General features: G+C 44.5%; 1 protein-coding gene across 1 annotated transcript; it reads left to right on the forward strand.

Moving 5' to 3' along the window:
- Positions 1 to 1,175: 1,175 nt before the first annotated feature.
- ERCC5 (ERCC excision repair 5, endonuclease) lies at positions 1,176 to 27,057 on the forward strand. The gene is made up of 16 exons (XM_029073302.1): positions 1,176 to 1,216; positions 2,322 to 2,447; positions 6,007 to 6,182; positions 6,544 to 6,659; positions 8,078 to 8,167; positions 9,178 to 9,238; positions 12,241 to 12,384; positions 12,940 to 13,147; positions 13,666 to 14,964; positions 16,534 to 16,790; positions 17,145 to 17,264; positions 17,408 to 17,621; positions 19,629 to 19,773; positions 21,285 to 21,485; positions 23,460 to 23,544; positions 26,384 to 27,057. Exons 2-16 carry the CDS (start codon positions 2,360 to 2,362, stop codon positions 26,963 to 26,965), a joined length of 3,786 nt encoding a protein of 1,261 aa, XP_028929135.1. The 5' UTR covers positions 1,176 to 1,216; positions 2,322 to 2,359; the 3' UTR covers positions 26,966 to 27,057.
- Positions 27,058 to 27,406: the final 349 nt, after the last annotated feature.

Genomic DNA, 27,406 nt, shown 5'->3' on the forward strand with positions numbered 1-27,406 from the left:
TTGAACTTTTTTTTTCTGTACTAGAGGATTGATCTTTCCGATTCAGGATGACATATGAGATGTTAAGGCCCTCCCCTCAACTATGACTAGAGGTCTTTTTTTTTTAACATTAGAGTTCCCAAGTCAGTAGCCCACAGTTTTCTTTAAGAGTTAAACCCTCTCACAGCTGTCATTTCAAAATATCTAGCTCTGATTGAGGAAGATCCCCCTGTAGATTGTGGGCAACGGCCTATTTCACTTTAAAATGCAAAGTACAATAATATTTTCCAAGTGGCGTTTATTGCCAGTCTGCCAGCCGCATAGACATTTAGGAGGCACGCCAAACACGATTACGTGGACAAAAATGCTCGTCGGCCAGGGTGAACCCGATGGTTTCACGCAGATCCAGAGCCATTTCAGATCGATGGCCATCCCTGGGATTTTGTCGGGGTGAGCGTCGACTTGCCTGCTGAGAGAGCTTCAGCGGCAGGCCGGTGGGACAATCCTCCCCGGTCCCCACCCCACCCTCTGGAGCAGCTACCAGGTCCTCCGTAGTCGCCTACCCACCGGAGTGCTGTCGGTGGCTCGTAATAATAATAATGATTATGGTATTTGCCACGGAGATGAGATTGAGTGGTTAAAAATAGAAGTTAAGGAAGGGAGGAGGGCAGGGGCGATGGTTTTAAGAAGGTGAGAGGGAATGGGGTCCGAGGCGCAGGTGGAGGGGGTGGCACTTGCGAGGAGGGAGGAGATCTCCTCTGAGGATACTGCAGGGAAGGATGGGAAAGTAGGGGAGGGGGTCGGTGGGGGGGAGGGGAGAGGCGGAGGGGTGACTTTGGGGAGCTCAGACCCGATCGTGTTGATTTTCGTGAGGAAATAGGTGGCCAGATCATTGGGGGTGAGAGATGGCGGAGGGGGAGGAACAGGGGGCCTAAGGAGAGAGTTAAAGGTCCGGAACAATCGGCGGGGGTGACGGGCATGGGTGTCACCTGGTATTCCCCCCCCCCCCCCCTTCCCCCCGGTCCCCCCAGCGCTTAGAACAGGGCTCTGCACCTAGGAAGCGCTTAACAAATCCCAGCATCGTTATTATTAATGGCCATTTTACAGACGAGGGCGACTGAGGCTGGGAAACGAAAACTACATTTCCCAGAAGGCGGCGCGCCGCCCGCGTCTGGACGCGCTGACGTCACGCGCGCGCGCCGGGGCCCCGGGACGGGCTGCGGCGGCGCGCGACGAGGTAGGTGCTCCCGCGCGCGCGCGCGGCTCGCGCTCCGGCCCCTCTGCACCTCCGCCCCCCCCCCGCCCCCCGCCGGGGGCCGTCGTTTGGCTGCGTGGTGACGTCACCGGTTCGGCCTCCCGGCACCCTCCGCGCGCCTCGTGACCTCTGACCCCATCCCTAATTGCCCCCCCAATGCCAGGCCCCCCCCCCCCATCCCTTTAGGGGAGCAGCCTGGCTTAGTTCATTCATTCAATCAATGATCATCATCATCATCATCATAATGTTGGTATTTGTTAAGCGCTTCCTCTTGCAGAGCACTGTTCTAAGCGCTGGGGGAGATACAGGGTCATCAGGTGGTCCCATGGGAGGCTCACCGTCTTCATTCCCATTTTAATAATAATAATAATCATAATGTTGGTATTTGTTAAGCGCTTCCTCTTGCAGAGCACTGTTCTAAGCGCTGGGGGAGATACAGGGTCATCAGGTGGTCCCACGGGAGGCTCACCGTCTTCATTCCCATTTTAATAATAATAATAATCATAATGTTGGTATTTGTTAAGCGCTTCCTCTTGCAGAGCACTGTTCTAAGCGCTGGGGCAGACACAGGGTCATCAGGTTGTCCCACAGGAGGCTCACAGTTAATCCCCGTTTTCCAGATGAGGACACTGAGGCCCAGGGAAGTGAAGTGACTTGCCCACAGTCACACAGCTGACAAGCGGCAGAGCTGGGATTCGAACCCATGACCTCTGACTCCCTAGCTCGGGCTCTTTCACGCTGCTTCTCTTCTGTTGATTGAATCGCGGGAAACTGGCCCAGAGAGGAGGGTAGAACGTGTACATACGTGGCTGTTTGATGCTGTCCCATTAGCTTTGTACCATGATCCCCTTGATTCTATTTATGCCGATTAAGTTGTCTTGTTTTTGTCCGTCTGTCTCCCCCGATTAGACCGTAAGCCAGTTAGTGGGCAGGGACTGTCTCTATCTGTTGCCGAATTGTCCATTCCAAGCGCTTAGTACAGTGCTCTGCACATAGTAAGCGCTCAATAAATACTATTGAATGAATGAATAATGAAATGAAAAGCAACAACAAAAAAAACACCTAACTGGCCTTCTTTCTGTCACAGATTCAACTCCTGTGAAGTACTGAGGAAGCCCAAGTACCATGGGTGTTCAAGGACTTTGGAAACTGCTCGAGTGCTCTGGAAGGGAAGTAAACCCGGAGACTCTGGAAGGAAAGATTCTTGCCGTCGGTATCCTTAAACCTGTCTCGATCCCCAAAATGGTAATTTGCTTGATGCTCGGTGGTCTGGTGGAGAACTAACTCCTCCCTCTTCTTATAGACTCAGCTCCCCCTCCTCTCTCCATCTCCCCGATTTGCTCCCTTTGCTCTACCCCTCTTCTCCACGCCACAGCATTTGGGTATATATAATAATGTTGGTATTTGTTAAGCGCTTACTATGTGCAGAGTACTGTTCTAAGCGCTGGGGGAGATACAGGGTCATCATGTTGTCCCACGTGAGGCTCCCAGTCTTCGTCCCCATTTTACAGATGAGGTCACTGAAAGTGAAGTGACTTGCCCACAGTCACCCAGCTGACAAGTGGCAGAGCCGGGATTCGAACCCATGACCTCTGACTCCCAAGCCGTGGCTCTTTCCACTGAGCCACGCTGCTTCCCATATATGTACATGTCTATCATTTATCTATAATTAATGCCTGTTTACTTGTTTTGCAGTGTATATATAATTCGATTGGTTTATATTGATGCCTATCGGCTTATTTTGATGTCCGTCTCCCCCCTTCTTGACTGTTGTGGCCAGGGATTGTCACTCTCTCTCTGGCTGAATCGTACTTTCCAAGTGCTTAGTACGGGGCTCTGTGCCCAGTAAGTGCTTAATAAATACGATAGAAATGAATAAATTGACTTCTCTTGTGAGCTGTGTGACTGTGGGCAAGTCACTTCACTTTTCTGTGCCTCAGTTCCCTCATCTGTAAAAGGGGGATGAAGACTGTGAGCCACACGTGAGACAACCTCATTCCCCTGTCTCTCCCCCAGCGCTTAGAACAGTGCTCTGCACGTAGTAAGCGCTTAACAAATACCAACATTTTTTTTTTTTGTCAGCCTTCTATATTATCTGGTAAGCTCTTACTACATACCAGGCACTGTAATAATAATAATAATAATGTTGGTATTTGTTAAGCACTTACTATGTGCTGAGCACCGTTCTAAGCGCTGGGGTAGACACAGGGAAATCAGGTTGATTTCCCATGTGGGGCTCACAGTCTTAATCCCTATTTTCCAGATGAGGTAACTGAGGCACAGAGAAGTAAAGTGACTTGCCCACAGTCACACAGCTGCCAAGTGGCAGAGGCGGGATTCGAACCCATGACCTCTGACTCCAAAGCCCAGGCTCTTTCCACTGAGCCACGCTGCTTCTCATGCCAGCTAGTCAGGTCGGGAACAGTCCCTGTCCCCAATGGAGCTCACTAGTCTGAATCCCCCAATTACAGATGAGGTAAGAGGCTCGGAGAAACGAGTGACTTCCCCAAGGTCACGGCAGACAAGTGGCAGAGCCGGGCGCTCCTCTGCCGCCCACCTCCTCGCCGTCCCCCGTTCTCGCCTATCCCGCCGTCGACCCCCGGCCCACGTCCTCCCGCTGTCCCGGAACGCCCTCCCTCCTCACCTCTGCCAAACTCACTCTCTTCCCCTCTTCAAGGCCCTACTGAGAGCTCACCTCCTCCGGGAGGCCTTCCCAGACTGAGCTTCCTCTTTTCCCTCTGCACCCTCTCCTCCCTCTCTATCCCCCCTTCACCTCCCCTCAGGTAAGCCCCCTTTTCCCTGCCTTTCCCTCTCCTCCTCCCCCTCTCCCTTCCCCTCCCCTCAGCCCTGTGCTCCTCCACTCATTTGTATATATTTTTTATTACCCTGTTTATTTTGTCAATGAGATGTACATCACCTCGATTCTGTTTATTGCTCTTGTTTTAATGAGATGTACATCCCCTCGATTCTCTTTATTGCCATTGTTCCTGTCTGTCCGTCTCCCCCGATTAGACTGTAAACCCGTCAGTGGGCAGGGACTGTCTCTATCTGTTGCCGATTTGTCCATTCCAAGCGCTTAGTCCAGTGCTCTGCACATAGTAAGCGCTCAATAAATACTATTGAATGAATGCATGAATGCTTGTGAGAGTCCAGTGTAACAGATTCGGTAGCCGTGTTCGCCGCTTATAAAGACTTTACAATCTAGAGGGAGTTGCCTTCTAAAGAAGAGTAATGGCCAGAAAACACTACTGGTTTGAGTGTGACTACAGCATAAAGTCAGCAGCATTTGAGAAAATGGCTGAGTAAAACAAAATAGGTTAAGTGGATTGTCGATGTTGATGTATTTCATTCATATTTGAATGATTTGGATCACTAATATAGTTCCCTTTTGGGGATTAAAATCCCTTTTATATAGCACGGTTAAGTTGAGTTTCTTCAGCGAATAACTTCGGGCTATACATAGTGGCAAGTTAGCAATAGAGACTTTTATTTGTCTATTGTAATTTAGAATCTTTGGTTGCAGAACTGAATTCTGACCATTTGACCTAATGATTTTTATTTTAAGTCCGTTGAGACTTCAGGATTAGCTTGAAGGTTTGCCGCTCAACCCCTGTGACTTTGTTCCCTAGCTTTAAACTATTAGTTGTGTACGCTGTCGTTAGAATTTTTACACGTTATTCCGAGGTCTTTAGTACTGAACAAGTAAATGAGATTGGATGAACCTGGAAAAGCCTTTCAAAAAAGCATTTTAATTTGAAGCCCGAGATACTCTGCTAATGAACACTCCTAGCAGTCGTTGCCTGGAGCCTGTCCAATATCTTCCGCTCTGGTACTTTAGTGTTTTGCTTAGCCGAGCTGAACGGAGCTATTTTAAAGCTTGTTAAATGAAGTGGGGGGGAGAATGAATTATTTAAAATTAGGCAACTTTTAAGAGTGGGGAAAAGAGAAGGGGAGTCTCACTTTTAATCAGTATTTTAGTTTGGGGTACGGGTAGTTGAAGCCGGGGCTAAAGGAGGCTCGGTGACTTGTTAGACGGAAGGAGGGAATCTCGACAAGGTTCCTCCCTCCTTGCATCGTCTTGTTGCTGCTGTAGAATTCAGAATATTGACGGGGATAATAGTAATGATGGTAAGCGCTTACTATGTGCCAAGCACTGTTCTAAGTGTTGGGGTAGATACAGGGTAATCAGGTTGTCCCACATGGGGCTCACACTTTTAATCCCCGTTTTACAGATGAGGTCGCTGAGGCACAGAGCGGTTAAGTGACTTGCCCAAGGTCACACAGCAGACACGTGGCGGAGGCGGGATTAGAACCCACGTCCTCTGACTCCCAAGCCACGTAGGTCTCACCCAGTAATGCCATTTCTCGTGGTCTTAAATGTCTCCTATTCAGGAAACTCAGGTCATTATGGTATTATTATTTTTATTGCTATTATTATGGAATTAAGCGCTTACTACGTGTCAAGCATTGTTCTAAATAGTAGAGTAGATACAAGTTAATCGGGTCAGACACAGATCCTGTCTCACGTGGGGCTCACAGTCTACACTGGGGGCAGACAGGCATTGAATCCTCATTTTCCAGATGAAGTTCAGTGACTTGTCCAAGGTCACCCACAGCAGACGCCCGGGATTAGGACCCGGGTCCTCTGACTCCCAGGCCGGTGCTCTTTCCACGAGGCCTCATCGCTTCTCGTTCAGAGGATCCGGACCGGGATTGTGTTGAAAGGAAGGTGTGAGCTTGCGGTACGGCTTTTTCATTAACCGTCCTTCCAGACATTAGCATCTGGCTGAACCAAGCCCTCAAGGGCGTACGGGACCGGCATGGCAACGCCATTGAAAATGCTCACCTTCTTACTCTGTTCCATCGACTCTGCAAGCTGCTGTTTTTCAGAATTCGTCCCATTTTTGTTTTTGATGGGGAGACGCCGATTTTGAAGAAACAGACACTGGTATGTACAGTCCCTGGTTTATGCTCTTGGTACAACCCGCGTGCGGTTATTGCACTGCGAGATGGCACGGTGCATCGTTAATGGAGAAGTTTTGGAGGTGGCTTGTGTATTTCACGGCTGCAGGCGGCTGAATCTGAACTACGACTCGAGCACGGTAACTCCTGCGCAATCGCTGGGGTATTTTTCAAAAGTAATTCTAGCAATTCCAGTTGCTTCTCGCAAAGGTACTTTCAGACCTTAATTGTCTTGAAGAAACAACATGCTCGAATACACTGTTTCCTGTGGCAAAATAGAAACAGAGACAAATCGTCGTAAATCAGTAAATTCTGGAAATGCCCTCTGACACTCCATCTCTTTGTAGGCTAAGAGAAGGCAGAGGAAGGATTTGGCTGCTAGTGACTCCAAGAAAACTACAGAGAAGCTTTTGAAAACATTTTTGAAACGACAAGCTCTCCAAACTACTCTGAGAGGCAAAAGGCAAGAAAAGAAAAGTATTTGGGTTTGTTAAAAACTGCCGTGGTTAAAAAAAAGCGAACCGAAGTGTATCGCTCACCCCGGTTGTGGCCGTGCCCCTGTCTTCGGACTGCTAAATGAAGGTTCTGTCAGGTGAGAGGATAATCCTCCCGCCTGATAAACTCATACGAAAATGGATCGTTTTACGTTTCATCAGGAAAATGTCTCTTTTCCTAGGGATTCACGAGAAGTTGGGCCGAGATCGAGTGGGCTGAGGGGTCCCCCCCTCCATTTCAACGACAGGGTAGAGGAGATTGGGAATGGTCTCTGGACCCTCGTGCCACTGATAATAATAATAATGTTGGTATTCGTTAAGCACTTACTATGTGCTAGAGCACTGTTCTAAGCGCTGGGGTAGAGACAGGGTCATCAGGTTGTCCACGTGAGGCTCACAGTTAATCCCCATTTTACAGATGAGGTAACTGAGGTACAGAGTAGTGAAGTGACTTGCCCACAGTCACACAACTGACAAGGGACAGCCGGGATTCGAACCCATGACCTCTGACTCCCAAGCCCGGGCTCTTGCCGCTGAGCCACGCTCCTTCTCGATCCTTTTAAGGATGGCGTAATGTTGGGTGAAAGTTTTACCTGGGAACAGGTAGAGCTGGCGGAGAAACCGAGCATTGAACATTTTACATGTGTGTGTAGTTAAATCTTAGCGGTAACTCACCCTGTTCTTTTTAGGCAGTAAAGCACACACAGATGAGCTTGAGTTAAAAATTGTGATTTGAAGCACACATGCATTGAAACAGAGTTTCTGTTCCTGGGTGAGAGATTCCCATCAGGCAGAGATCAGCTTAAAAACAACAGAGTTTTACAAGTCGACTTACTATGTGCTAAGAACTGTTCTAAGCACTGGGGTAGATACAAGGTTATCAGGTTGTCCCCCGTGGGGCTCACACTTTTAATCCCCATTTTTCAGACGAGGTAACTGAGGCATAGGGAAGTTAAGTGACTTGCCCAAGGTCACACAGCAGACAAATGGCGGAGCCGGGATTAGAACCCACGTCCTCTGACTCCCAAGCCCGGGCTCTTTCCACTGAGCCCCGCTGCCCTACTCCAGCATGCAGCACAGTGCTTGGCACATACTAAGAGTTTACGGATACTGTTATCGTTAGTAATAATGATTAATATTATTAAGTGCCATTCGTTGTAGATTCCATCGTAAATCAAAGAGTGTCTTGAGTCTAAGTGAAGTATATAGCGTCCCCCCAACATTAGCGGGGGTGGAACTGGATTAATTCGGGGAGATTAGCTTTCCCTGTGCCTTCGTTTCCTTTCCCAGTGCACAGTGATAGCGACCCAAGATATAGATGGCAGTTATGAGGAGTGAGTCGCTTAGTTATAGGTTTGAAGTAACGTTTATTATATTGTCATTTTAGAGATGAAGCACTCCCCAGTATTACTCAAGTTCACAGAGCGAAAGTGGATGACATCTTTATTCTGCCCTCCTTACAAGAGGAAAAAAACAGGTAAGTAATAGAGGCCTAAAAAAAAAAATCTGTTTCACTCTAAGTAGTGGCATTGTGTCTGGCCAGCACCGACAGTGTATGGCAAGGGGGAAGAGGAAGGAGGCAAGCGAGATAAAGTAGCGGAACGAATTAATACATTAATAGTAATGCTCTTAATTGGAATTAAGTCCCAGCACGGAGGGGAACAGGTAAGAGAGGTGAAAAGGAGGAGAGGGCTCGATGGGCAGTCTGAGAATTTGAGAGGGAAAGAGTTGAACCAAGACAGAAGACAAAAGAGGGGAGAGAAAGTTCCCCTCAAAAGCTTAGCTATTCTGCAGGTTGTACTTAGAAGGAGATGGGTAGGTCCTTTTAACAAAAACTCTAGATTGTAAAATAGGATTGGATTGATTCAGTAAATTTAGATCATTTAAACAATATTACCATGTAATTTTGATGTTTTGTACGTGCTCCGTATCAGTGGTAAGTCACTGTGGTAAGAACAGTGGTAAGTCAACTACTTTAGTTGCTTGAGTGTGTGCTTTAGGGGATACGCAGTTGTTTTTATGTTTAAGTGTCTATTTCTGGTGTAAAATCATAGAATTTAATGTCCAGCTCGTTAATTCTCCCAAAGGAGAAGATAGAGGAATACCTAATATTGCCCTGTAGTATGAATTTAGAGGATGATTTATTTAAGTATATGATGATGAAATTCACAACGAAGATTTCAAGTGACGATGCTTTTGTGATTAGTTGGGCATTTGATGGTTTTCTCTCTCAGCACTGGACTTAATGCCCGAATTAGCATAATGCACCCACATGTCGATTAGAATGAATTTTAGGAGAACTGTTTTTCTCATTATGACCGACTTCAGTGATTACCATAATGAAATTCTATAATCTGTTGGATCTGGATTTTTATTTTTCTGTTCTTGAAAGACCCTAAGAAGCTTTAAATCAGCTTAACTGAAGGCATTTTGTTGATGTGAAGAGATGTCATTCTTGCCTTTTTTTTTAAAACTTTTGAATTTTAGCTCAGATGAGGAAGATGAAAAAGAGTGGCAAGAAAGAATGAGCCAAAGGCAGTTGTTACAGGTAATTACAAATACCTATGAAACCTGAGGCCGTTTGGTTGCCTGAAATAATGGAAGCAAGAAGGAATTATTTAATTTTAATGTATACCACGTGCGTTATGGATATGTTCTGAATTAAGGTAAAGCCATCCATGCTTTATTATCTGTTTAGAAATCCCATTCAAATACAGTCCTGTGCACCCAATTCTTTGTTTCCAGGAAAACTGCAAGAACACAACAAACCCCACATTTCAGGGAAGCTCGGTGTATTTGTGGTTTCCCCTTCAGGGGCTTTTCTAACATTCAATGTCATGTTATGTGCACTGTTATTTTGTATTTGTGGGGAGAGAAATGGAATGGAATGCAAAATAATAGAGCACTCGCTTCCACAGTTCTGTTCGCCTCAAACAGTAATTTTTTTAAAAAAACCCAACAAAAGAGAAGCTTCTTCTTCTGAAATGTCCTCCCTGGACATGATTATCATTGACATCATTTACTGAACATGTATTGGGGCATAGTCCGATACTAGACACAAGGGGCCATGCAGAAGAAGTAAGCAACCTTTGACCTATCCATACGGTCTATTGGGAGAGATCAAATACCCAATTGGTTAAAAAAAAGTAATATTAATAATAAGTGTGACATATGTTAAGCACTTACCATACGCTGACCACTGTGCTAAGCACTGGAGCAGATACAAGATACTCAGGTCGAAAACAGTCCCTGTCCCTAAGTAGGAAGGAGAACAGTTATTGAAATTCCCTGAGGCACAAAGTCAAGTGATTTGCCCAAAGTCACCCAGCAGGCCAGGGGTGGGGCCCGGATTAGGACCCAGGTCATCCGACTCCCAGGCCCATGCTCTTTCCACTCGGCCTCAGAGATGAATGATAGAGCCGAGTGAATAAATAACATATGAATAAACAGTGCTGAGTTGTCGGATGGAGTGGAATGGTTAGGAGAAGACTCCTGGACGAGGTGGCTTTTCAGGAGGGCTTTGAAAAAAGGCTGGGGAGTACGTGGTATATTGAAGTGAAGGACTTTCTAAGTAGAGGGGGGAGGAAAAGTCCGAGGAATTGGGTCTGACCTTCACCACCGTCCCAGCTTGCCGTTCTGTCCGTCGTCACTCCGGCCTTTAACGTATTTGTCATTTATTTATCCACCTATACTTGTCATTTGGGGTCTGTTCTCGTGTCTGTTGCACGCTCATCGTCTCACATACGACGTCTTCCTCGACAGATTCTAAGTTCCTAAAAGACAGTAAGCGCACTGTGGGCAGGAAACACATCTACCAACTCTGTGGTATTGTACTCTCCTAATCGCTTAGTACAGTGCACACAGTAAGCACTCAATTAGTACGATTGTTGTTAATGATGATGATGATGATGACCATACTACACTTCAGGATTTAGGTGTCTGAGACAGTGCTCTGCACATAGTAGGTGTCCAGCAAATACTGAGAATCAACTCAGGTTTGGTAGTCAGCGACGAGCAGCCTTTTTGGTTGACGAAAATTACTCCTCACCCCGAGTGAGTGAGTGGCTTTTTAAAATATCCCTTGTCTCTTCTTATGCCGTCGAGTCATCTTCGACCCATAGCGACGTCTCAGAGTTTTCCAGATGGGTGCGGGTGTCTCTGAAGGGGAATAATTCAAAGCGTTGAGGGGGAACAGCTACCCCGATAATGGCAGCAGCGACAACTTATTGGTTGAGAGCTCTGGGGAGCCCAGCAAGAAACAGAACAGCGGCAGCCAGGATCCATGTGAAGAGAATCCGGTCCCGCGGATTTAATCATCGCTGGTTCCCAGAGTCAGTGCCCTCGCCAGGATCTCAGGACGAAGCGGCCCTACCGCCCCAGAACAATAAAGTAGGAAGACAGTGGTCGTGGCCAGATCTCTCAACTCTGTCTTCAATCAATCAGTCAAGGGGATTTTTTTTGAGAGCTTCCTGTTTGTAGAGTCCTGCACTAAGCGCTTAAGAGAGTATAGTAAAATAGACACAATCCCTGCCCTTAGGGAGTTTATTTCAGGGAGTATTATTATTGTATGTGTGCGCAGGAGCGCGGGTGTTTCAGAGGGATATCAGTTGAAACCTCCAAGTGATATGAATAGAGTTTCTAAAAGCCGGTCTTATAGCATCTGAAATAGATATACATGAAAGTGAGACTGGATCCTCTTTTTGCTAGAGATGATTGAAGGAGGGCCAAAATCCTCAAAGTGAATCTCGGGAGGTCTTCGGTATTGCTTTGGGGACTAATTTTGGCTATCTTTACTATAAAATAAAGGATTGACTATTTTTTGCATAAAATTGTAATCCAGGAGGGATAGGATGAGTGATGGAATGATTGAGTGATATCCACAGTCGTGGAACTTAACAGGATTACCTAACACTTTCAGATGCTGGAAAATACTAAACATAACACTGCTTTGTATAAAATTCATGTACTGCCACATAACTTTAATGACTATTTGGAAAAGCAATAACTGAAAGATGGCAAAGGAGAAATCTGAATTATTCATCTCCTTTCTAACCGTGTGTGTGTGTAGATGTTCCCGAAATGCCTACATAATTATTTGTCTTGTAATGAGTCTTTGCAAAAAGTTCACATAAAGGAAAACCGTCTCTCCGATATTCAGCCATTCCTGTACCACACATATGCACACAGATTGTTCAAGTACCACGGTACCCTGTAACCAAACAAGCACATATTGTCAGACAGATGTTCCTTAATTCTCTAACAAAAGGCAAAAGACATCATGAAATCACACATTATGGTAGAATGGAGTATTATGGACTACGTCCTGGGAATGCATCTTATCAGAAATAGATAAACTGTTCTGTCACATTTCTGTTCTGTGCAGGTAGCGATAGGAATCTCCTTTTATAATTTAGACTTTAGTTACTCCCAAATATTGTCTGTATTTTAAAATAGTTTCTAGTTCTATGTGTTCACATCTTTATATCGTTAATACAGATATTCTTCATTTTCAAAATTTAACCTTCTGACACTAGCTTGTATTTCCTGTAGGAAGAGTTCTTTCATAATCCTAATGCGATAGACATCGAATCAGAGGACTTCAGCAGTCTGCCTCCAGAAATAAAGCATGAAATCTTGACCGATATGAAGGAATTTACAAAGCGGAGGAGAACGTTATTTGAAGCAATGCCGGAGGTAAAATAAATAATCAAATGGCCCTTGCGAGAGTAATTTGGAAAATCTGCCTTTCATGAAAGTGCAGGGATAATTACCCAACAGTAAACCATTTCTAAGGTTAGAGTTAGAGAGTTATCTGGAAAATATGACACAAAGTATAAAAAAAAGTCAATTAAGGTATTTATTAAGCCCTAGCTATGCACCTAGCATAATGTTAAGCACTCGGACAGGTACAATCCCTACCGCACATGGAGCTCACAGTCTAGCTACATGGGTTGTACGTAAGTGACGGTTTCACAATACATTATCTCTAGAAGGACAAGTCATTTTAGAGATGGTATTTTTGATGAACTAGCTGAGGTTAAGAATTCAAAATCCTAGTTAATCATGAATTGTCACCTTGGTGCCACTTTTCTGCTCAATTCTTTTCACTTTTTAAAGGTTTTAGTGTTGAAGTGAGGTAATCCTTTATCTTTGTTTTCTGTTCCGCTTTAAATGTCCTCTTTTGCATAGCTACCCAGACCAAAGATATCAGCATTTCAATTTGATTCGCTCATTTGTTTTTATTTTAAGGAATCCAATGACTTTTCGAAATATCAACTCCAGGGCCTGCTTAAAAAAAACATTTTAAATCGCCATATAGAACATGTTCAAAAAGAGATGAATCAACAGCATTCGGGCCAGATCCAGAGACAGTTTGAGCATGACGGAGGCTTCATGAAGGAGGTGGAAGCCAGGAGAGTAGTCTCCGAAGATGCCTCTCATTACATCTTGATCAAAGGTATTAGGGTCTCTTCATCTGGGTCCCAACTCACAGCTCTAACTTGCGGCAGGACTGTTGTCTTTGCTCCATTATTCCTGCAGCTGGCCTCTTTGCTAGCCCCGCAGACTCCACACTCTTCTTTTGATAACATTTGAGATGTCCAAAAGCCGTGATATGCATTGGGATCTCTGCACAGAAGCCAGTATGTCAATCATATTTATTGAGCGCTTACTGTGTTCAGAACACTGGACTAAGCGCATGGTCTAGCAACATGATACGTTGCATCCCCGGGACAGTAGAGTTGGTGGAAGCTGTAAACAAAGCTGGATGTAATTACCAGAATTCTCTGTTGGCTGACTTCTCTCGCATGTTCATCTTTAACGCTCCTTCAGTTGAGTAGAGAATTTGAACTTTACAGATCGTTCCCAAATTGGTAATTGAAACTATCATTTTTACAACAGACTTATGACTTATTTTCCATCCGTCATATTATACTCTTTTGCCATTTTTTCAAGGAAACATTTGTTCTTTTCAAGGTATTCAAGCCAAGAAAGCTGAAGAGATGGAACCGGTGTCTGCTGGCCCTTCTTCTAGTAAAGTGTTCAATCCAACTCTGTTTGAGGCTAAATTACCTCCGCATGAGAAAACAAAGCCAGAGAAAGACACCACTACCGATGAATCACCCCCTTCTCCAAGGACTTTGTTGGCTATTCAAGCTGCCATGTTAGGAAGTAGTTCAGAGGAGGAGTTGGAGAGTGAAAATAGAAGTCAGTTAAGTAGGAACCGGGCTCACACATCTGAAACTGTAGTTGAAGGGTCTGTATCACCAAGAACCCTATTAGCTATTCAGGAAGCTCTAGAAGATAACGATGTGCAAATAGTTGCTGGTACGAGTGATGGCACAAAGATCCGGTCGGGGGTGAAAGAACTACTGATTATCAGCTCAGATGAAGAAGATCGAGTCCCTAAAGTGAGAAATGGCAACACATTATTATATACAGCAGCAGTACATTCAACCAGTCAAGTCTCTGAACAAGGTGATGAATCCACCATTAAGGATGGAAAAGAACAGACGACGCGATCGGTAGGTACAGTCGTATTGCAAGATGGCAAAGTCAGCGTGCAGGATGGAAGAAAACGGACAACAATACATCCGGTAAGTATAGTTGTATCGCAAGATGGCGGCGCCAAGGATGACGATGGAAAAGAACATACGGCGACACATTTAGTGAGTTCAGCTGTACTGCAAGATGTTGACGCCAGTATTAAGGATGGAAAAGAACTGACAACAATGCGTTCAGTACGTGCAGTTGAGTTGCAAGATGATGAATCCAATGCTCAGGATGAAAAAATACCGGCAAGTATATCTCACCCTACAACTACAGTTTCTAGTCAAGACGGAAAACCTGAGTTTCAGATTAGAAAAGACCTGATCCCTACAAGTACTTCAACACACTCAGTCTTGGCTCAAGAGGATGAGTTTGGTCCCCAGATTCCTGATTTCAAACTGGACCAAGGGATATCCCAAAGCGAACGTGATTCCTCCACTCTGGTTACTTCAAGCGACGACGAAAGAGAAGACAAAAAAGACCCTACTTGCATAAGTGACACTAATTCCTTTCGAGAAAGGACTACTGTAACAAAATCGGTCGAATTGCCAAGGCAGGTTATTTCAGAGCCTGGGAGTCACGGCGGAACAGTATTGTCTTGTACGTCTAAAGAATCTGAGAATCTACTAAAGACAGTGCAAGATGTGAAGAATGACTTTTCCTCTGAAACATGGATGCCTGATGCTCAACTAGTGGAAATTGATTCTGAAGAGAGTGCATCTGATGGTATGTGGTTTTTTATTACTTAATCTAACATCAATCGAGACTAAAAAAAATATATGGGTCCAGTTTATGGTTAAGTCCAGATGCTCTGGTAATTTTTTTTTATACTTTTCCAATCTGTTTTACAGCACAGTGGTTTGCTAAGTAACAGCCACTCAGTCGATCAGTGATATTTATGGAGCACTTACTGTCTGCAGAGCGTTATACTTAGAACTTAGGAAAGTAGAGTACAACAGGGTTGATTGACGCGATCCCTGCCCACAAGGGGAGACGGACGTTAAAATCTGCACTGTTCTCAAATTAATCGGCTCGATCTCTCCTTTGCAGCTGAAGGGGTGTTACAGTCTCCTCCATTTGTTGTTTGAACTGGGCTTTTGCGTTGGCCCAAAGGGGAAGATTATTGCTTGAGTGCCAGGAGTGGCTAACGGCCATCTGTGTGCGCAGCTCTGGTAGGTGCCTGAGTCCAGGCCTGAAGCAGTGGCTCGTACTAGATTTGAGGTAAAATCCCCAGGAGTGAGCATTTCTAGTAGTAATAGCGTTTCTTAGCCACCCACTGGGTGCAGTGCACTGTTCTAAGCACTTGGCAATACAAAACACAGAAATGAGATACTCCGTGCCCGCAAGGTGCTTAATACTCTTAATGAGTGAGACAGACGTAAAAATATTGACAAATAGAACACTCAGAATGTATCCTTGAATGAAGATATATTCCAGTGTATAGTGAAGATGGGGGTAAACAAGTCCATAAGTGCTCGAGATGGGCAGCATGGCACGACTGCAGGAGTCAGAAGAAGCCACTTTTCTGCTGTGACCTTGGGTAAAAGCACCTAACTTCTCTGTGCCTCAGTTACCTCATCTGTAAAATGGAAATTAAGACTGTGAGCTCATGTGGGACAGGGACTGTGCCGAACCTGTTCTACTCCAATGCTTAGTACAGTGCCTGGCATATAGTAAGCACTTCACAATACTACAGTTATCATTATTATTACTGTTGTTATTATTTGACTGGAGGTGCTGGAAATTAATAGGGAAAGGCACACTGGTGGTTAGTGACCACTTTGCCCTGCCTTGAAACAGCACAAGGTCAGGCCACTTACTCTGTCTGATTTTGATTATCAGGGATTAGCTCAATGCTTGGCACTTGGTAAATACTTCATAGAAAGCATAATTATTACGCCATTGTTTAATACTTGGGGATGCAGTGCCATCAGTTTGTCAGGAGACTTTTTCCTCATTCTTCCCTTCCCCACCTTGGGCATGTTTGACCATTTCCCCTGGAGGGAGAATTTAAAATGTTATTAAAAATATTTGAAAATGTAAATAAATCTAAAAAAAATAATTACCCACTCTGGTTGCCATCCATTTTAAGTTTACAGTTAAGCTTACCGCGATCCAGTTTGAAAGATTGTATTAGAGTTTGCCGTATTTTGATGGATGCTCTTCATTAAGTATTTCACTAAAACACATTCTTGCATTTTGGGATAAAACTCTTCCCGTTAAATTTGTTTCATATCTGCCTCACACATCTGAATATAAAATTCAGGGAAGGCTCCTCTTTTTTCCTTGGGACAGGTAGCTTCGTTGCAGTGGACAGTGAAACTAGTGATGACGAACTTCCGACAGAAGGGTGTGATGTATCCGAAGTTTCTACTGATCACGATGAAAAATTAATTGCTCTGGAGGAGGCTGCCGACGTTGAAAGAAAAGGAGTTGGTGACCCAGAGACTGTCCTGAGAGACAATGCTGAAGAAGTGGAGTTAGCTATTCGGGAGAGAGAAGTTGAAAAGGATGCCGAGGAGGCAGCAGATGAATGGCAAGATATTAATTTGGTAATGACGTAGACTTGTATTCATGTTTAACGAAGGCAGCCCCGTTTTATTGAATAGCCAATTTTTTGAGTTCTTGAGTGAATTTAGAGGCTTAGCTAATTCTTTACACGTATCTTCATTTCATGCTGACCCCTGCTTTCTTACATAGGTGAGTGTCTGATTGACAGACCCTGCTATTGTATACCTTTTAGGGAGGGAGCTTTAGATACCCTAGTAGGAGACCAACCAAGGGGAATTCTTCATAAAGAACAATGCACATTGGTAATTTCAGTCAGATTTTTTTCCCAGCTTTATGTAATTATCAGACTTGGTTAATTGCTAACAGCGCCCTTTTTTAAAAAATAAAATATTCAGGAGGAGCTGGAGACTCTGGAAAAAGACCTTTTAGTGGAGCAGAATACGCTTCAAGCTCAAAAACAGCAACAGGAACGCATTGCTTCCACTGTAACGGGGCAGATGTTCCTGGAAAGTCAGGTAGGTTTACTCGGCTCTCTGTCTCCTTCAGCTCCTAATGATATTCTTGTCGGGTGGCTTCTCGGGGCGTATACATCCAGTAAAAGTGGTCAAAGGGCAGTGGGCACTGTTCAGTAAATGGTCATTTCTTCCTCACTGTCTAGGAACTCCTTCGACTGTTTGGTATTCCTTTCATTGAGGCCCCCATGGAAGCAGAGGCCCAGTGTGCCATTTTGGATCTAACTGATCAGACCTCTGGGACGATCACGGACGATAGTGATGTTTGGCTGTTTGGAGCACGGCATGTTTATAAAAATTTCTTTAATAAAAACAAGTTTATAGAGTATTACCAATATGGGGATTTTTACAACCAACTCGGTAAGACCTTTGAGGGATGGGGGTGCCATACTGGCTTTAAAACTTAAAAAGACCTTTCTGAAAATATCTCGACCATTTCAAAATTTAATCATTTTTCTCTCGATGCTAGTGCGTGTTTGCCTGCAGGAGCTTGTCTTTGACTTCTATTAAAATATCCGAACCTAGAACTGAGGAGACGCTAAAAGGCTTCCAGTTGATCCCAAATGAAGCAGCCAACTTGTTGGCCAGAGAGTGATCTAGTTTATTTTCAGTCCCGTAGGGCCTAAGGGGGCTGGCCAAGGTTACAGGGAGGAGGAACAGGGCCTGTTTCAGGTAGGCAGGGAAGGGAAGAAAATGGGCAAAATGGAGGGACAAGCGGGAGGAGCTGAACGGCTGGAGGGGAGACCAGTGATGAGCTAAAATTCCGGCAGCACTTGGCTTATGTCAAAAATATTTATGCAGAACGTCAGTGAGGATAAAATAAGTCAAAAGCTACTCTGAGCATGTGGAGCCCTAAAATAGGGTTTTGAACCAGGTCCAAACCATTTGCAATCTTGATGTCACCTCTGACTCCTCTGTCATTTAACTCCCCCACTCAGTCGGTCTCTACCTCCGGCTCGTGGTTGGTCTGTATTTCACAGATCCGCCCTTCCTTTCCATCGGTAGAGTCCCTACCTTAGTTGGAGTCCTCGTCACCTCCCGGTATATCACTGCAATGGCCTCTTTACTGGAAGCTCTTCCTCGAGCCTCTCCCTCTCTAGTCTGTTTTATATACACCTGCTTGTATCTCTTCAAAATGCCTCGCTCCCTTCCTCCAAATTCTCTAATGAACACCTGCTAATCCCATTAAACAAAAACTCTACCAACAGCCTTTTCTCTTAAATTCTCTTAACCTGGCTCCTCTCTCTTAGAGAAATAGCGTGGCCTAGTGGAAAGAACACGGATCTGGGAGTCGAAAGTCCTGGATTTTAATCCCGGCTCTGCCATTTGTCTGCTGTGTGACCTTGGGCATCCGCTTCACTTCTCTGTGCCTCAGTTGCCTCTTACCTCATCTCTAAAATGGGGATTAAGATGGTGAGCCTCATGCGGGAGAGGAACTGTGTCCAACCTGCTTATCTTGTATCGACCCCAGCATCTAATGCAGTGCCTGGCACATAGTAAGTGCTTAACAAAACCCATAAAGATTAAAAAAAACTGTCCTCCTGATCCCCCCGGTGGCATTTTTTGGTCGTCCCAAATTAGTCTCACACAGACATATTGCTTTCCCTTACCTCCTACAAAGCCCGCCTACTAAAAAAGCCACCTCTTCCAGAAGATATTCTCTGATCGATCCCCCGACCTGCCTCGTCATGTCAGCTCATTAGCCATCTCGGCTCTCATGTGTATATCATTTATTTACTTGATATCCTCCTTAGTTTTTTATCATTTCTGTCTGTGCTTACTCTTTGACCCGCTGTATATTTGGCAATATGTGCTCACTCGCCTCTCCTATTAGATTTTAAACTTGAGATCAAGAATTAGATCTTTTACTTCTGGTGTGTCTTTCTCCAAGCACCTAAGTAGTGTTCACATAATGGGGGCTCATAAATTTTGTTGATAACGGTTTAGTTTGATGCCATATTCCAATTCAGCACTAAAATCAGTGCCAGGTCTCGCAAGTAGCTTGAAGATGAAATAAATGGAGAGACACAAATCTGGAACCAAAAGGGCAGAACGGGGTAAGTGTGGTGTATCATTCAGGGAGAGTAAACAGTATTTTTAAGGATTAAGCAGCAATATCTTTAAAAGTTACGTGAAACTAAAACTTCACTTTACGCACCAAGATTGAGTTGTTGTAATTCTTTAAATTCAGTTTACAAAGTCTCAGTTTCCTCTTCTTTGGTTGCAAGGCTATAGGTATAAATGCTTATGACACTAATAGTGATGTGTTTACTATCTTAAGTCTGCTTACTTTCAAACTTTTTAATAATGAATTGTAGATATTGTCCCTGATATTCATGGAGAGGCATTCCTGTGCTCTGCCTTTAGGATTAGACCGGAACAAGCTAATCAATTTGGCCTATTTGCTCGGAAGTGATTACACGGAAGGGATACCAACTGTGGGCTGTGTAACAGCAATGGAGATTCTCAATGAGTTCCCCGGGCATGGTCTGGAACCTCTCTTACATTTTTCGTAAGTTTTTAGTTTGTTTCACTTTAAAGTTTTCCAGCTTTTTCATTATATAAAGAAGCTCATCATGGATAAGGTGAATATATGGAATGACAAATATAACTCTTTTTCTTTATCATTTTCTTAACACCCCATCCTCAACTCCACAGAAGTTAGGAACATTTAAATGATATAAATTATGTCTTTATATCAATGTCATTACTCCCCCCCAGACTATAAGCTTGTTATGAGCAGAGAACACACCTGTTACCTCTTTTGTATTGTTTTCTCCTTAGCGCTTAGTGCAGTGCTCTGCACATAGTAAGTGCTTGATAAATACCATTGATTGATTCATTCATTAATTCAATAGTATTTATTGAGTGCTTACTATGTGCAGAGCCCTGTACTAAGCGCTTGGAATGGACAATTCGGCAACAGATTGATTCTGCCGCACCTGCTAGTGACCACCATAATTTGTCAGGTGATAAGACTTACTTTCCCCATGTATTTCATGCTAAGTGCTTTCCACTTTTCATAAAATGACTGTGAGTCTGTCAATGGGCAGGGATTATCTCTATCTGTTGCTGAATTGTACATTCCAAGCGCTTAGTACAGTGCTCTGCACATAGTAAGCATTCAATAAATACTATTGAATGAATGAATGAAATGAGGTAAGATGCTAGGCAAGAGGTTTTTGCCTTTCTGACAATGGGTTTAAGTATAATTTTCATATCCTTTCCTTCATGAAAGTGTTTAGGAGCTGGTCTCCTGCAAATAACTTGAGGAGATTATTTCTGGAGAGGTTTCCAGGACACCTAATACTTGAAGTTATATTTCCTCAGAAGTTTTTAGCAGTAGCATCTTGCAAAATATCTTGTGGGGATTATTACAGATGATGTTCCCGGACAGATGTATCTAGATGGGATGCTGGTAGACCTAGAACAGACATCTAATATCTCAAGTTATCTTCAGTTTTGACTCTTTATATGTATAGGGTTAACATGTAACTAATGCAACTGAGATTATGTCCCCGTGGAGAGTGAGAATGAGTGGGTTTGCAGTGGATATGAGCATAATATTATATAATATATAATATAATATTGAGCAAACTATACTAATAATAATAATGTTTGTATTTGTTAAGCACTTACTATGTGCAGAGCACTGTTCTAAGCGCTGGGGTAGATACAGGGTCATCAGGTTGTCCCACTTGAGGCTCACAGTTTTCATCCCCATTTTACAGATGAGGTAACTGAGGCCCAGAGAAGTTAAGTGACTTGCCCACAGTCACACAGCTGAGAAGTGGCAGAGCAGGGATTCGAACCCATGACCTCTGACTCCCAAGCCCGGGCTCTTTCCACTGAGCCACGCTGCTTCTCTAAGCAACATCCTCTGAAGAGTTGAAAATCATTCCCTGCCTTGTTTTCATTGTCAAGAAGACAGCCTCCTATGAGTTATTGGATAGTTTGGCTCTAAATTCACAACACAAGTGGTACTGACTGACCATTGGATGTGTTTTTTTCTGGACTCCTCAGAGAATGGTGGAATGAAGCTCAAAAGAATAAGAAGATAAGACCTAATCCCCACGACACCAAAGTGAAGAAAAAACTCCGGCAACTGCAGCTGGCTCCTGGCTTCCCCAATCCGGCCGTGGCGGAGGCTTACCTGCGACCCGTGGTCGATGAGTCGAGGGGAGCGTTCTTATGGGGAAAGCCTGATGCAGAGAAAATTAGACAATATCCTTCCATCGCTGTAACGTGACGCCATCAGTGAATCAAATATGGGCTGGAATTTTCATTCATTCATTCAGTCGTATTGATTGAGCACTTACCGTGCGCAGAGCACCGTGCTGAGCGCTTGGAAAGTACAGTTCATTTTCCATCCATCGGTAGTATCTGTTGAGTGCTCACTGTGTGCCGAACGCTGTGCTAAGTGCTTGGGAGAGTAGAATATAGGAGTTGTTCCCTTCTCGTAGAATTCATTCTTTCAGTCGTGTTTATTGAGTACTCACTGTGTGCAGAGCACTCTACTAAGCGCTTGGAAAGTACAGTTCTGTAACAGAGACAATCCCTACTCAACAACGGGCTCACGTTCTAGAAGATATGGTCCTACCGGAAATTAGATGTATGAAATTTAAGGGGGTCAACCCAAATCTGATAACTACTCTTTATTTCTCCCTCTTATACTGCAGTTTCTGACATTAGTTATGGATTCGAGGATTTTAGAGCTTGAATCACTCAGTTCTGCAAATGGCCGCTTACCTACTCACTTGGCAAGGGGATAGAAAAACTGCTAATCTCCTTTCGTTAGTCTTACTTAAAAAGGGTGGTGAGGAGGAGCTGGTGAAAAACACTGTGTAGATCGGGAATTTCTAAGACAAATTCCAATTCTGTGGCAGGCCCTTTAGTGATTCTTATTAATGACTCTCTTTAAAAGCTATTTAATTTGTCTGATTTCTTCTCGAAAGTATGTACGTTTTCTTTTTTCCCATTATTTCAGGAGCAGCTGTTCCTTGTCCTCAGTTAAAGTCTGGAGCTTTTCTATGCTAGTTTGTCTTGCAGAGTGACCAATTTTTGTAGCCAGGGAGCAGTTCATGGTCTCAAAGTTACTTCAATTGGGCCTCTTTCATCTGAAGCAGCTCAAATGACAGGAACAGGAAATGTCAGCACCCGGAACGTTCTGTGTATTCTGGTGGCTGTATCTTTAGTGGCGGTGTGAGGGCAAGAGAAAGTTTAAAGAAGGGTAGCTAAGATGATCAGATGGTAGAACAGCTTCTCCAAGCTAAGACTGAAAAGGTTTGGGTTCTTCAGTCAGGAAAAAGGGGTTTAAAGTCAGTAAGATTATTAAAAGTGCAGTAAAATAATTAAAAGTACATCTCCTCCAAGAGTCCGTTCCCAACTAAGCCCTCATTTCCTCTTTCCCCACTCCTTTCTGCATCATTCTTGCACTTGGATTTTCACTCTTTATTCTCCCCACCCTCAGGCCCACAGCACTTATGTACATATCCGTAATTTCCTGCTCGTTGTTGGGAGGGACCGTGCCTGCGATTCGGTCATGTTATACTCCCACAAGTGCTTAGTACATTGCTCTGCACACAGAAAGCATTCAATAAATCCAGTTGATTGACAGATGGATTAAAATCCCAAGAACCGTAGACCAGGCAAACACGAAGTTGTTGTTTGGAGGTCCTTCCGTAGAAAATGGGCAGCACCTGTGTAAATGTCGAAGAAGGTAGGGGATTAATGGAACCGAAATGGTTCGATTCTTCATCCCCTGGATAGTCACTGTTTGGAATGTACCTCCTCAGAAAACTGCAGGCACATTATTTTGGTTCCAGAGCTCTCTAGATAAAGATGTGTGTGATTGGCTCTCAGTGGGTCGGTTATTGGAGGGAAAAGTTGAGGTTTATTCCGTGGTCCGTCCCTATTGGCGACAATGGATGACGAGGAGGGCCGCCTTCTCACGGCTCCTCCGAACATCACGGTGCACCGTCGGCTTACCGACCCTGAAGTGACCTAGCGTATGTTCTGCTCTTCTAATTGATCTTAGTTGTCTATTTTAAGTGCTCTTGATCTGGTTTTTGAATCTGGTCACCTGTAACTCTTCAGAGAAGACATCGTCACATAGGATCAGATTTTGTAAGTGTGAGGTCTTTCGACGTTTCGTACACGAATCCCTTTCAAAGATGGTCATGCCTTAATTACCTACAAATTCTGTCAGCGATACTTTGGGTGGAACAAGACCAAGACGGATGAATCTCTGTTGCCAGTATTAAAACAACTGAATATTCATCAGGTATGTCCTAAATGGAGTTGTTGTGTGTGAGTGTGTATGATCTGATTTCCATTTTGGAACAACACAGTTTAAGTCACGTGCCTTTGAAATGATAGATCTTGATAAGAAGCAGACAGTCTCTATCCTTAGTTCATGTGGAGGGCTGTGGCAAGGGGAAATCCTTTCGCTCAGGGGCCACGAGCTCTGCGCTATCATGAGACACCGCACCCTCACTGCTGCGGTTGCCACCTTCAGCAAAACTCACACCGAGTGGGGTCCAGCTTTTCATGTGGTGTTTCTTAGCCCTGGACCCACCACCATCAACTTTTCTTTAGCCCACGGCATGTCCAGGTTGTGTAGTTGCTGAAATGCTTCCTTGGCCACCCTCTTTCCTTGCGCTATCCTGTTTCCACCAATACCTCTGCCCCCCCGGCCAACTGCTCTGGTTTGTGTGGTTTTGAAATATTAAGATAAAATCCCTTTCATTTGACTTTCCCTTGTGGGATGGGAAAGGTCCACCTACCTAAGGGAAAAGCAAGCCGCTTATCCTCTCTGTCCCTCATTTTCCTGATCTCCAGGAACTATCAATTGTCTATTTTGAGTGCTGACTGTGTGCAGAGCACTGTACTAAGCATTTGGGAGAGTACAGTACAACCATGGGGATAATAACCTCTACCTCACTAGCCTGTTAGGAGGATAAAATGGGATAATTGATGTGAAAGCGCTGTGGAAAAAAAAAGTTCCATACAAATTCAAGGGATTGTTATTGTTTCTTGAAGGCCCCTTGCCATATCATTTTCCTCTTGTTTGACTAGAAAGATGAAAACAGCATGGTTCAGTGGAAAGACCCCAGGCTTGGGAGTCAGAGGTCATGGGTTTGAATTCCGGCTCTGCCGCTTGTCAGCTGTGTGACTGTGGGCAAGTCACTTCACTTCTCTGTGCCTCAATTCCCTCCTCTGTAAAATGGGGATTAAACTGAGCCCCACGTGGGACAACCTGATCACCCTGTATCTCCCCCAGCGCTTAGAACAGTGCTCTGCACATAGTAAGCGCTTAACAGATGCCAACATTATGAAAAATCCACTGGCTAGCCCAGTCGGACTTAGTTGTACTCTAGAGTATGGTGGAGATGCTACTAGTTTGTTTTTCGTTTCCTTTTTCTTTAGCGTATCTTGAAAAGTAGCCAGGCGCCCCGGTTCAACTCCCAGTACGGGAACGATTAGATTCCTCTAGCCTCTAAGCTTGTTGTGGGAAGGGAATATGTCTGTTTACTGGGATATTGTACTCTCCCAAGTCCTTATACAGTGCTCTGCACACAGTAAGCGCTCAATAAATACGTCTGAATCGAAGAATGAGTAGCCAGATAGTAAGCAGTATACCAAACAGAGCTGAAAGGTGATGAGTATTTTCTTAAAGGATCTTGAAGTTGTAGAAGAATCTGCATTGCTGGAGCCTGTGGCAGACCACTTGATTTATAAGGCTCAGGGCAGGTGCATTTTGCAGCTCTCTGCTGCCGCTAAATGTGAGGTCCAGTGAAATGCTCTTTCCCCTACCTCTCGTGGGGCATATCAGGTCCCGGCCGGGATGCTTTGGCCTAAGTTCTCCCCTCCCCTCCGCCCTGCCCGAAGCCTTCACAGGGCTAATGCTTGCTTCCACCTGTAACAGCTAGGACTGTCTCTGTTTCCAAAAGCTTACCCCGTGGCCCTTAGCATCCTCCACTCCGGCAGGGATGCCTCCAACTTGTGTACTCTGAGTGGTAGAGGGAAATTACCGCCACCATCCCATGTTTGGAAGGAAATGCCCCTGGAGGGACAGGAATCGTCCGTTATTCATCCCTGTCCTAAGCTGGGGCCTAGCTGTGTGTGGGGAAATGATGGATTCCAAGACCCATCCCCCCAGGTTTAATGAGGTCCCAATCTGAACATTAGTGGGACCCCCAAAAGCAGACTCCCTTTCTTCTTATTGGAAAGTGGTAAAAAACCCATTTTTAGGTAACATAAAGTAGGTCATTTTATATGGTATTTGTGAAGTGCTTTTCCAGGCACTGTACTAGGCCCTGGGTTACATACAAACTTATCAGGTTGGACACAGCCCCATCCCACATAGGCTCACAGACTTAATCCCCCATTTTACAGGTGAGGAAACCAAGGCACAGAGAAGTGAAGTACATGCCCAAGGTCACACAGCAGACACGTGGCAGAGCCGGGATTAAAACCCAGATCCTTCTGACTCCCAGGCCCATGCCCTACCCACTAGGCCAAACTGCCAATTGTGCAAACCCACGGTAATGAAAAGGCTGCACTAGAGCACGGTCAGAAGCACTGCCTGCTGTTCAGTCCTGCCTGCTGTTCAGTCTTCGGCGAGTCGCATACTTCCACTGAACCCTAGTTTCTTTATCTGTATAATTGGGATAATTATACCTGTTCTGTCCATTTCACGGGGATGGTATGAGCATAAATGAAAATACGTATGGAATTGTTTTGAACTCTTTATAGAAAGTGCTAGATAAATTCAAGCAGGTCTACGAGTCAGTAGTTTTTGCTGAACACCTCCTCTGTGCAGAGCACTGTAGTAAGCACTTGGGAAAGCCATAGTAGAGTCAGGAGACACGATCCCTGCCCTGAAGGAACATACAATCCAGCAAATTGTAGTTCTTCTTGTTTTCATGCTCAATGGCACTTCTGCGAGAACCTAAAATCATTAAGCTTTCATTTGTTAATTTTGGAGACATAAGGAATAAAAAAAAACCCCTTCTGGTATTTATCACGTCATCGACATTATCCGCATCGTCATTTCACTAGGAAAATTCGTATACTTCACCACCTTGTTGACTGTGTTTTTGGGGCTGGTTTTCCTGTAGACCCAGCTTCGGATTGATTCTTTCTTCAGAGTGGAACAACACGAGAAGCAGGATGCCAAAGGTATAAAGAGCAAGAGACTAAACAGAGCGGTGACGTGTATGCTGAGAAAAGAAAGGGAAGGAGATGCTACGGAAATACAGGAGGCTACTGCTGCCCTGGAGAATGAATTTGAATTACTTGAGAAGACGAAGGAGAAAACCTCTCGGAAGGCCACAGAAGAACGGAAAACCCCACAAGATCTGAAAAGGAAGAGACTTTCAAGTCCCGAAGAGGAAAACCGGTGTGGGGGTTTTGTAGGCCAACTCTCTCTGTGCGAATCACCTGATGGGCCCTCCGGGGAAGGGGTCGAGAGAACAACTTTAAACAAAACCGAGAGGGGAAAAGGCAGCCGAGATCCAGAGATCCAGTCTTCCAGGGTGCGAAAGCCAGAGAGACGTGAGTCTGAGGGAGGGGAGAAGATGGCGAGCAGCTCTAGCGGTGAAGACGAAGAAACACCGGCAATCATGGTGACTGCCAAACCTGTGTTTGAGAAGAAAAAAGGGAAACTGAGAAGTGGGAGGGGAAGAAAAAGAAAAGCTTAATAATGATTTTAAGAGAATTTTAAAAATCCCGGTGTGATAGCGTTTCCTAATGAATTTGTGCAGAAACAAATAAAATATCAACTACTCATGAATTGGTAATGGTTTTAAAATCAAAATCCAAAAATGTCCCCTCCCTTTCCGTTCATCCATTATTCAGAAACGGTTTGGGAATCCCTTTAAAATTAAAACCCTTGGCATGGTGCGGAGATTTTGGGGGTTTGGAGTATGGATTTTGCCGTCACCGATCATATCACAATAAGTAGACGATCGCTCCAGCTGGATTAGCATCGTTTTGGAAATTGTGGGAGAAGGGATATGATTGTAGATTGGGACCTACATTAGATATTGCCGCCCAAGGGAACCTTGACATTATTTGCTAATGCCACTTTGTAAGTCTAGTATTGCCTTCTTTTTAAAATGGTATTTGCTAAGTGCTTATTA

Source organism: Ornithorhynchus anatinus, chromosome 10 (assembly GCF_004115215.2).
Source record: "Ornithorhynchus anatinus isolate Pmale09 chromosome 10, mOrnAna1.pri.v4, whole genome shotgun sequence".
NCBI classification, from domain to species: Eukaryota; Metazoa; Chordata; class Mammalia; order Monotremata; family Ornithorhynchidae; genus Ornithorhynchus; species Ornithorhynchus anatinus.